The sequence below is a fragment of the Atractosteus spatula genome, chromosome 2, assembly GCF_055471065.1.
Source record: "Atractosteus spatula isolate fAtrSpa1 chromosome 2, fAtrSpa1.hap1, whole genome shotgun sequence".
Lineage (NCBI taxonomy): Eukaryota > Metazoa > Chordata > Actinopteri > Semionotiformes > Lepisosteidae > Atractosteus > Atractosteus spatula.
The window spans coordinates 47,962,629-47,974,029 of NC_142707.1; the positions used below are offsets into that span (position 1 = coordinate 47,962,629).

General features: G+C 37.0%; 1 protein-coding gene across 1 annotated transcript in view; it reads right to left on the minus strand.

The window, feature by feature from the left end:
- Window positions 1-10,841, minus strand: part of me1 (malic enzyme 1, NADP(+)-dependent, cytosolic) — a 167,276-nt gene extending 156,435 nt beyond the window's left edge. Inside the window, exon 1 of the mRNA XM_088905921.1 lies at window positions 10,713-10,841. Coding sequence (XP_088762047.1) covers window positions 10,713-10,841 — 129 coding nt within the window. The remainder of the gene's footprint in view (window positions 1-10,712) is intronic.
- Window positions 10,842-11,401: the final 560 nt, after the last annotated feature.

Sequence of the window (11,401 nt, forward strand, 5' to 3'; positions counted from 1 at the left end):
GATGTGCTAGTGTTTTCTATTATAACTTAATACATTTTAGTTTGTGCAAGAAGAAACAGATTTAGGAATCTCACAAGATTCTTTAAAACAATCAACCATTCCAGGTAATCTATAGCCTTAGGAAAAGAACCAATGTGACATACTGCAGTAACTAGTCCATCTTGTGTACCAATGAAGTCTAATGAACTAATTTTTAGGGATTCTTTGTCATTAACGTGTTCAACTTTACATTCATTTTGCTTCACAGAAAATAACCTTTTACTTAAAAAAACACTGATCAGGATAAGAACTGATGTTCTTAGCGAATACATAGGCTTACAGCACATTTACATTTTTTGTTCAAGTTGGCTAATCTTAAAGACAACAGACTGGGGCTACTGGATCAGACTCCTTTAAAAGGAGTAATTTATTGCCCAACCAATTAATAGTCACATGCAAACATCATGCTGGTCATTCAAGCCACTGAAAGGGCCAACTTCAGAATATTTGTAAGATCTCCTTCGTATTCCACACAAGAACCACACTTAGTCCTACATACAACAAAAAAAAAAGTTTTACACTTCATTGCCACATTGGATCTCTTAAATATATGTTCTCAATACAGCTATCATTCAATTCTGGGAACTATAAAAGTAATTTAGTAAAGGGAAACCAAAAATTAAAAACCACTACAAATGTTGAGATTGAGCTAATCATTGGTTTCACCCCAGAAATAAGTGACTTTAGACCAGTAATTTTGAAGATCCAAGATGAACATTACAGACAAAAAGCTCTGAATCATGCCTTCAATGTAAATTCTTAGCAGCATGAGTAACCAAATACACAGAAATCTGTAAGCTGAAGTAAAACAGCTATGTCTGCATCTACCTCAATAAAACATGCAAAAAAACACACAGAAAACTAGTTTGCTGATCCAGTGTTCTGAAAAGCAGCTAAACTGCAGGGAAGGTTGCTTCATGTTACACTGACAAGAAAAAAAAATGGCTTGCTGGATTTCATATTTTCCCCACCATTAAGAACAAACTAAATAAAAAAGCCTAGTCTGATTACTCAATATTGGTGTATCCAAGCTTTGCATCAGTTTAGCTACATTTGCATTTCACATCTTGACTGTACTACTCAAGGCCTTATTCAGGAACCCTTGAAGAGTACAATGTCATAGAAACATTAAAGGGAGTTTTTTTTTTTTTTGTTATGGAATTCCCAGAATGAACCCATTCTCTCTTTGTTTGGAAATGCATTTGTAGAATAGGAAAATGCATGCCCTAAGGTGAATGGGAATCAAAATTGTAGGAAGGAAGATTTAATGATGCTTTGGATTGATTTATTAAGATGCAGCTTTCTTTCTGTATTTAACATGTTAAGGTATTTCATGGTGTTCCTTTTTATTTGAGGTAGAATTCCGCATGTCTAAGTCTGCAAGATGTTATTGTTATTGTGTGGTTTATTTGTCTTAAACTAATAGATGGATCTATTTGGGTTTCATCAGAACTGTGCTGGAGAAGAAATACGTGCCTTATCCTTTACACAATGTTCAGGTTATTTTTGCACAGCCCTGCTACAGTAGGTTGCAACAATATTAAAAGAATACAAATGTATTTCCACCAACTTCCAGTTTTTAGAATCTTAAACACCGCAATTTAAAACCTTTAGCTTCCATAGAGCTCCACATAGCTTTATAGCTGTGCTTTAGATTATCAAGCTTATGTATTAAGTTTAAATCTGACCTTGTAAGTGCACAGTGACTAAACCACTTGCATCAATAAAAAAAAAACACCGATTAGGAAGATTAATACTGCTTGGCAACCAGTTTGCATGGGGAGCTGACCAATCCTGACAAATGAAAATGTAAGAGCTTTATAAAATCCTGGTTAATGTTTTTCCTAAAACTTTTTGAGAGAGCACATTCGAATCGGCTAATTTTAACCATCTCAGCTTTTCTTTGTTCAGTTTTGGTACCAACACATTTTAAGAATGTCCATACTGTACATAAAAGAAATTAAATGCACTAAGAAAAGATTTAAGATTACTCATTTCAAGTCAGCAAGATTTACAGTAACATTTTAATTATTTTTAGGTAGGGAGAAATCCCACCTCTAACGAAAAACTTTTGGCATCCTATAGTATATAATGTGCAAGATAAACCACATACAGTAGTTTAACCTTTTTGTAATCACAAGAAATGTTGTATATACTGTACATTCTGTGCCTTCAAAATTGATAAAATTCCCCGATTTGATCCCAGAATTAAACAAATCTGGGAGGAAATGCATGGTACAAAAACCAGAAAGCAATAGTTTTTATTCTGCTTCTATAGGCCTGCACTTTGAAGGAGAGGAGGAATACAAAAAGCATATTCTATGCAACTTGGTTACAAGAAGTAAAAAAATAAAACTACCATACCAGTGATTGTACAAGGCTTTTGCACATGCTCAAAATGCTGAATGATCAAAGCTCTGAAAGATCAATTTACTTTTCTAGATTTAAGAGCTTAGAAACAAATCTCCAGGCTATATTACATTGTTTAAAAACGGATGTCCACTGGGGATATATTAATAGCTGAAGCCAACCTGTAAAGTTACTTTCCAAAAGACATTTACTCTTTAAATGTCTTAATTATAATGTGATCTGCAGTGCCTGTTGGCCTCGTTAATTATGAAAGGTGTTAAACTGTTCCTGCAATTTTGTCAAACAATATGCCTTACTCATTGAGAAGTTTTAATACCGTGTAAGTTTAAAAATACAATATGACCCATCAATAACTACTTTAGCAATACAGTACACCCATTCAACAGAATTTCTCATGCCCTCTTGAGAACTCATAAGTCAACATGCAGCTAGCACAGTGGTTTCCTCAAGGAATGCATTCTGAAATTGACACTCATTATTCACTTTACAAGCTTCAATCCCTCTGCAGTGGTGTCAGTCTTTAGGAAAAATAACCTTAAAATATTGCAGTGGAAATTCCAAGACTGTTTACTTAAAGTTCAACATCAATTTCCTTGTAATTATGGATTCATGAAGGGGAGGGGGAGATCAATCTCTGCATTGGTTATAAATGGAACATTTTACAGCTTAAACTCTGCATCTATACATGACAGAAGCACTTATCATATGAAGTGGTTCACATATTAACCTCCCACAGCAATGCTTAAGCAAAACCAGCTGTGCTTAGATCAGAAATACCTTTTAGCAGCTTGAGTCAAAATTTGTTATATCTGGATAGTAAAATTCACAGTAAAATAATTTAAGAGGTGTATAATAACTCAGTGACAATGTATGAAGAGTTTAGTTACTATCTTATCAGGATTTCCAGATGAATTAGCTGCTTCAACAATCTAGGGTGAAATTAAGACCAGGTGAAAAATAAATAAAATGACATCATTACAACTGGAAGCCCCCCTCCCACCCCATCTTTTAGTACAAGGACATGGAGGTGTGGGGGGAAAAAACATGCACTGCATCTCCATCAAAAAGTAGAAATAAACGATACATCAGGAAAAGTAAAAGGTAACAAAACAAGTACTACATTTGAATAGTGGGCCACAGCAGCTGTCAGAAAGCAAAAGCACCTTACATTTCACCCCTCTACTCTGACTGTCAGCTGCATATTTGTTTGACAGTGATGTATGGCGATTCTCCACCCCTCCATGAAGTTTATGTTAGACTTTACAATCCATCAGTCAAGAAGAGCTCTTAACACCTCCTGCCTGGAGCCTGCCTAGGGTAGTGATTGATATGACACCCAAGGGCCACACACCATGGGACTGTACCCTTCCAAGAGGATGCACTTGTGAGGACAGCACTCTCACATTTTGACTTGTACAGTAATTTCATTTCAGAAAAATTGAACAAAGTGCATGTAATGATTTATTATCCTTTACTGGGTTATGGAGATTATCTCAGTTGAGTTCAATCCTAACTCACCACTATAGGCATTAGAGGAGAAATTTGTACAGAGAGGCATTAAAAGCTCAAATACTATTAGTGCCAATAGTAATTTGTATTCAACGGCATTTCTCCAGTATTTTAAATAGGGATTAAACGGAAAAGTGACGGTAAAGCCATTCTCATTTGTGTTACATGGAATTCTAAACCACAAGCTGCATGGACCGGCTTTCTATTTATCAACAGGTTTTGCAACATCATACCTGGGACAATATCCCTCTATGGGAGGTCCAAGCCTTATTGACGATGCATCACTAATTCAGTGGAATAGTGAAATGAACAGCTTTACCCATCAGGCACAACAGTCAGTTTAACTATACATTTACAGAATTATACCTGTAGGCCAGCAGCCATGTCACCCTGCAACTCAGAACTGGCAATCCACTGAAGCTCAGCAGGTGTGAGCCTGGTCAGTACCTGGATAGAAGACCTCCTGGGAAAAACCAAGGCTGCTGCTCAAATAGGTGTTAGTGGGGCCAGCAGGGGGCACACACCCCATGGTCTGTGTGGGTCCTAATGCCCCAGTATAGTGACAGGGGCACTGTAGTGTTAAAAAAAACTGTCATCATAAAACCAAGATCCTGACTCATTAAAATCCCAGTGTTTCTTGAAAAGAGTAGAGGTGTAACCCTGGTGTCCTGGCCAAATTCCCCATTGGCCCTTACCAATCATGGCCTCTTTATAATCCCCATCTATGAACTGGCTTCATTACTTTATTCTCCTCACCACTAATAGCTGGCGTGTGGTGAGCACACTGGTGCACTATACAGTAGCTGCGGTCACATCATCCAGAAAAGCACTATACAAGTGTAAGGAATTAGTAGTATTATAACAGTTCAAGGGGGAGTATTGTTTTGTATGTTTTTCTCCCCCAATAAAATGCCAGACTTGTATAACCAGGAAAGTATACCTGTCCAACTTACTGTATGAGTGGATAAATGTAGGTGCCTAGTTTCAGTTGTCCTACTACAACTGGAGCCTACTTCCACTAAAGAAATTGCCATGCTGATTAAAAAACTTCAAGTTAATTTGAAAGAACTCTTAGAACTGCTTTTGGAAAATGTTGCCAGTTACTAACAAAGACTTAAAAGGCAAAAGCATTGTTATATGGGAACGAGATGTCAAGGGTTAAGAGTAAAAACATTTTCCCTTTCGGCATCTTATTGGAACAGCTTAAGGGAAACTGGAAAAAAAGTTGCAAATAAAACAAAACTGCCAGCACTGAAGATGTTCAAGATGAAGCCGATTGCTTCCAGTTTAAAAATGGTGACAGCTTAAAGGGTTTGTGCGACACAGAATTGAAGCCATCCTGTTCCTTTAAAAACACAGCCCTATCAGCATCAAGTGCATGTAGAATATGTGCTATATGGGTTGTAAAATGCAATCATTTCAACTCAGTCTTGCCTCTTTATCCAATTAGAACAAATAATTCTGCCACAACTATCCCAAAACAAAACTGGTGACAGCCAAGATATAGCTGAGACTTTTCAACTACTGACATGTTCCAAACAAAAAAGTAGCAATATACTATACTCCAAATCACATGTACTCTTACTCTACCTTCAAGAGTAAGTATTCTTCTTTCAGATTTAGGCAACTTGGAGTGTCCTTTCTCGGGTTAAGATAGAATAACTTTTCAGCATCATTCAGTAGCATTGGGAACTTCCAATGTGGAATGATTAATGGGTGTTCTTGTAATTGTGGGCAAAGCAGAAGTTATTTGGGAGGGGGGGAGCGACTTAACCGCTGGACATTTAGCACAATTATAAAAATTAGGAAAGCTTCATAGTTTGTGTCTAAAAGAGGCCATATTCATTAAGTACAAGGCTGATGAAATACAGTGGATGATTGAGGCTTAATTTTGAGTTCTTGGTCTCCATTCATAAAGTGAATGTATACAATTTTCAATATTTTACTCAACATTGATAGTCGTCTTTTCAGATGTTTGAAGTCATGTGTACCAAGTCCATACAGACTGTGGAAGTCAATTTCCAGATGGGCAACTCATTAATGCAAGAGAAGGGACACTAGAGCCCTGAAAGAGGTAGCCAACACCTCTTGAGTCGAGTTGATAGAAGCCTCTTTGTTTTGTTCTAAATGTATTGGGGGGGGAGGGGTGTTTACAAAGCACACCTATAATATCCTGTCTACGACAGTTCTTAAAACTGTAAGGACAAAATCTGTCTCGTGAAAAGTCAAGTAAACTTAGACCTAAAATACTGATATACTTACAGTATCAAAGAAAGGTCAAAATGAATGAATGAAAACACTTGGTTGTTCAGAATTTTCATGTGTACACAGCTGGTTTAAGTGAAATCTATTAGTTTGTTGTCTGAAGAAAAAAGCTTGGTTAAAGCTAGGGCCATGCTATAAGCTTGACATCTCTTTAGTACATTTTCAAGCCCATTTACATAGACAATATACCATTTTTTAAATACAGGAGCACAACTGTATGTACTAGTGGAGTAAGTTTACAGTTATTTCCTACTCTCCCCTCCAATTTCCTTGTTCCAGCAAAACCAAAATTGGGGACTATTGAATGAAATTTGTTGTCCCCACATTTAGGACTGCATAAGTTACTTTTTGCAGCAGTTCCCATACACATCAGATCCATTTGAAGATTTTCCCTCCCATATATTATACAGTATAGTGCATTGACAAGGATACACTATCATAGTGCATAGTGGCTATGTTTACAGTAAAAAAATTTAATAACCCAGTGAAATTGATACAGTGTGTAACTACATTACAAATACAATGTGGAGTAGATGCAGACTCTGCACTCTACAATTCTGGAAATTACAATGTTTTAACAGGATGTTGCAACAATATCCTAAAGTAACTTCCCACCCCACAGATCGATAAACGGGTTTAAATGCAAGTCACTGTGGATAAAGAGCATTATTGAAATAAAAGGAAAATAAGGATTCAATAGAAACACGAATAAAGGCAAAGCAGGCTCACAACAGTAGCGACTACAAATGGAGCCAATAGTAAAGCAGATCAAGCCATAATCAACATCGAACAATGGTAAATGATTTGAAGTAATTTTAAATTAAGTACAAAATTCCCTAAAAAAAAAATCATGTGATTGGTTTCCCTGTTGGATTATATATATATATGCATGAGAGTTATCAGCCAATTAGAAATAGTGGTTGTGTAGTACAGAATTGTGCAACCGTTAAAAGCCAGAATTGCAATTTCTGTAACCAGCTACATACATACATTTATGTAATGCAACATTTTGGATTTAAGTATTGCAGTAAAACAAGATGTTAAGCAGTAGATGGACTGAATTCCAAAAGAGTAAAAAAAAAAAAATGTTTTGGGCCTTTCTTTCTACACTATTACTTTAAAAACAGACAGGCAGTCAATAAAACGGCTGAGCATTTGCCGATTATACACATACAATCCCTGTCAAGGACCAGACTGCTTTTAAATCCAGAATTATGGGAAGTCAAGAGACCGCAAGATTATGCCCCAATCGCTTGATGTACAGTAGGATCAATGGGCAGCATCCACTTAGGTCCTTGTTCAGTAAGCGGTGTTCCTAAGGATACCAGCTTTTCATTTCAGAGAAGCTCAGTTTTTGTTATTTTAATTGAATCCTTAAATGATTGTTTACCAACCACTACATTAACTAACACAGATCAGGTTTGGAAAATATCACACCATCATTCTCTGCATGTGTTTAGATGTAAGACTATATACAGTCACACAACAAGCTACGCATTCTCTGATCAGACTATTCCAATTTCAGGTCCCATTTTGTAACCTCACGGCAGGATTGAAGGCCCTTCAAGATTAATTGGACATTGGCTGCCATGTCATCCATCAAACTTATCCAGCAGCTGGGCAGGACACTCAGGAATTTAACCCATCATTATAAGCAAGTTAACACTGTAGAGCTAGCATGGCTTCTCCTATTCTGTACTTTTCACACAATGACTATTAAATGCACCACTGTTGATCATTTCTCAATTTTTCCCCAACACTTGCAGAAATCCTGATTGCAATCATTTGAAACTCCTCTAGAAGTCTCAGGAGGAAGTACCCATTCATATTTAAATAAGGTTTCTTCACAATGAGTCCCAAAGACTGCAAAACTTATATATACTGTACACAGAAAGGGTCAAGCAAGAAGGCTGCCCAAGTGGTTTATTTCTAAATGACAAGTCACGCATTTTAAGTTTTTAATAAGTTTGTCTCCCACCAACAAATGTCTAGCTATTATAGCTCTTTATGGGATAAACAGGCTAATTGATCCACCACCCCCCTCCTTTTTTTTTTTTTTTACTTCAAACCAAAAGCACCAATCACATCTGTTATCAATACGTATTTAACATGCAGTTTACTCATTAACTTCCACCCCCCCCCCCCCAAGAACTCACCAAACTGAATTTTTGTAAACTTCTAATCAGACATGAGATACATTACATCTCTCAAATGGAAGATGAATTAGAAATTAAAATGAACCCCAACTCAAAGATCAATTGTAGGTCTACATACACCAACTTGGCAAAAAAAAAAACAATCTACTACTGCCAAGACGGGGGGGGGGGGGGGGGGGAAGGGACCAGTTGTGAAATAAGGAGATGAGGGCACAAGTGGAAACAAGGATTATAACAATGTATAAAGTTCATCCCAACTTTAGTCTAAGAGCTCAAGGCCTGCTATTCCATCCATGCTATTCCAAGAAATATGCTTTAATCCTTCTAGAAATATTTGCACATGATCACTGGATCATAAACACAAGAGGATACTTTGATTTATTATAAAATGACTATTCAATTCCACCCCACCTATTTGAATAGGGGTGGATGCCAACAGCATTTTTTAAGAATTTTAGTGCAATAGTTAACTAGTCATATTTTGGTAAGGTAAAAGGCTCATTTTTACCAAGTGTAGTTATTTATAGAATTATTAGATTTCTATAGCAACCCTTAGTAAAATAATTCTCTGCACCCGTTCCAAGCTTCCTACTACCTTGCTTTACATGCAACAAGTTCAGCAATCACAGTACATGGGTAGGACAAGCAAAAAAAGTAACAAGAATTACACACCTGGGACCCTTTTGTAGCAATCCCCTTACTGTGAGCTATCTCCTGTTCCACTTGGGTTTCTTCTGTACTCTCTTTTCACCTCCTCTTTGCTGAACACCAAGAAGTGTTCACCGTTAATAAACGGAAACTGGCCTTGCAGAAACCCATGATGTTTGCCCCAGTTTCAGGAGAGACTCAAGTCTAATACAGAGCAAATGACCCCCCCACCTTAATACTTTAAAACATAACACAGCTTTTCTCAAAGTATTGACTCCACTGCAGAAACTATTGAGTTACAAGGTCTTGGTACATACCAAGTCCTTCCCCCAACCCCTGACTGCAACTTGCATTTGAACAGTCATGTGGAAGAGATGCAGGTAAGTGCCCCTTTCTGGATTATCAGTGAAGGGCCAGCACCATGGAGAGTTCTCAGCAAAAAAGGTACTACATTTTGCTGCCTATTTAAAACAGGGACCTTCTACCCTGCTCCTGGAGAACCCCAATTCAACAGGTTTGAGGGGAGCCGGGTCACCCTTAAACAGGTGACTCATAAAATTATGTGACATCTTTAAAAACATCTGACTTACTGGATTGGAGATCTCGAGGACCAGGGTTGGAGAGTCCCCTCCCAAATTAAGCAAGGTGTTAGCCATTGCAGAGTTGACAATCGTAATAACACAGCAGCAACAAGACAGAACTTTCCCCACTTACGCACATGAGAAATATTGCCTGTTAAAACTTTCAGATTGTAAATCATTACTTATGTGAGTGGAATATTGTTGGGATCAAATCTCCAACGTTGGGCTCAATAGAAAAATAGGTGCAATACACAATAGGTTATGATAAACACGTTTTAAAAGAAAACGTATTAGGTGGGATTTGGAATTGGAGTTTTAACTCCGAAAAATAATGAGGTGGTTGGGTTTTCAAAAAACGCTTTATAGGCTAGGCGAGTGCTATCCTAATTGACAAACGGAAGCTATACTTTTGTCATTTGCACGTTGCCCTTTGTAAGGGAGAGGGAGGGGCGTAAAAAAAAGTAACCTGCAGGTGTCGTGGGATAAATTCAGAAATACTGAACCCGTTGCTGCAACTGTATTTTTTTTAATAACTTGTTCAAAGTATAGTACATGGTTCATAATACAATCAACAATTGAAGATGCAATTCTTCAGGGTGAATGGACTGAAAAGCAAGAGAGTGTAACTTTGTATTGTGTTTCTGGTTACAAATACAGCACTGGCTACGAACTTCACCTCGCAATTAATCTCACGGCTGTATTTGAATACAACAAAATAGAGCTTCGTGATTACTGTATATAGGATGATACTTGACTATCAAGGAGAAAAGGGATATTCTAAAACACAGCAAAATAAAAGCAAGGTAAAATTAAGGTGCATCTTCAGAATCCATTTTATGATATTTAAGAGATTTTAAAGCTTATTTGATACAGAACTCCTTGTGCGTTAAATCCAGCATTTTAAAGAAAAAGCCCTTAGTATACAAATGCTATGTAAACAGACTGCAAGGATGAAAAGTTTATATCCCCCACCACCTCCCTCCCACAAACGACGCTTTGTGGCTGTATCTAAGCGGTGATCGTTTTGATCCACGTTTAAAAACAAGTCACAATTTCGATACGTGTATAGTGACTCAATTATATCAAAGGAAGAGCAAGTCAAAATAAAACGATTAAAATTCAAACGATATGCGAAAGGCGTTACCTTATTCAGGTGCGAGTTGCGTATAATTTCATAGCCCCTTTTCTTCGTATAAATGAAGGTTTTAGTATGATCTTCCGATTCCTGCGTTTCCCAACAGACAGACTCTTGCTTTACTGATCCGTGTGACATTTTTTGTTGTTATTTTGACAGTAGTTTAAAGAAAAATGTATCTCTTTTGATAGTTTGTAACCAGGAAGGCGCTGGTTTGTCCTAGATAAGCAAACTGGCAAAGTGATGATTGTGCAAAAAGCAACCAGATTAGCTAACTTATATACAGCTGAATGTGCAAATTGGCAATATACCGGATCAGGGGTATTAAGGTTGCTTGTTGAAATTGAGCCTGTTAATAATTAACAGGAAATATATAAAGACGAATTAAGTATTAACAAAATCGGTGTTTTTTTTCATTTTCGATGATTATGTGATTTTAACCGTTAATTTAAAAATAATTACCCGACCGTTAAAATACGTAGAATGTTTAACCTCAATGATCTTGGGAAACTTTAAAAACCCGCGTTTTTTAAAGGTCTCTAAAATATTACCTGGAGCAAAGACAGTGTCGTCCACTCATTTTAGTTATGCCTAAGCCCTACTTTAAGATACTGTATATGAAACTATTTCGTTTTCTCTGTGTGAAATAATTAGCAGTTACAGTAGCAATCTGAAGATGTTTTTCAAGAAACTGTATG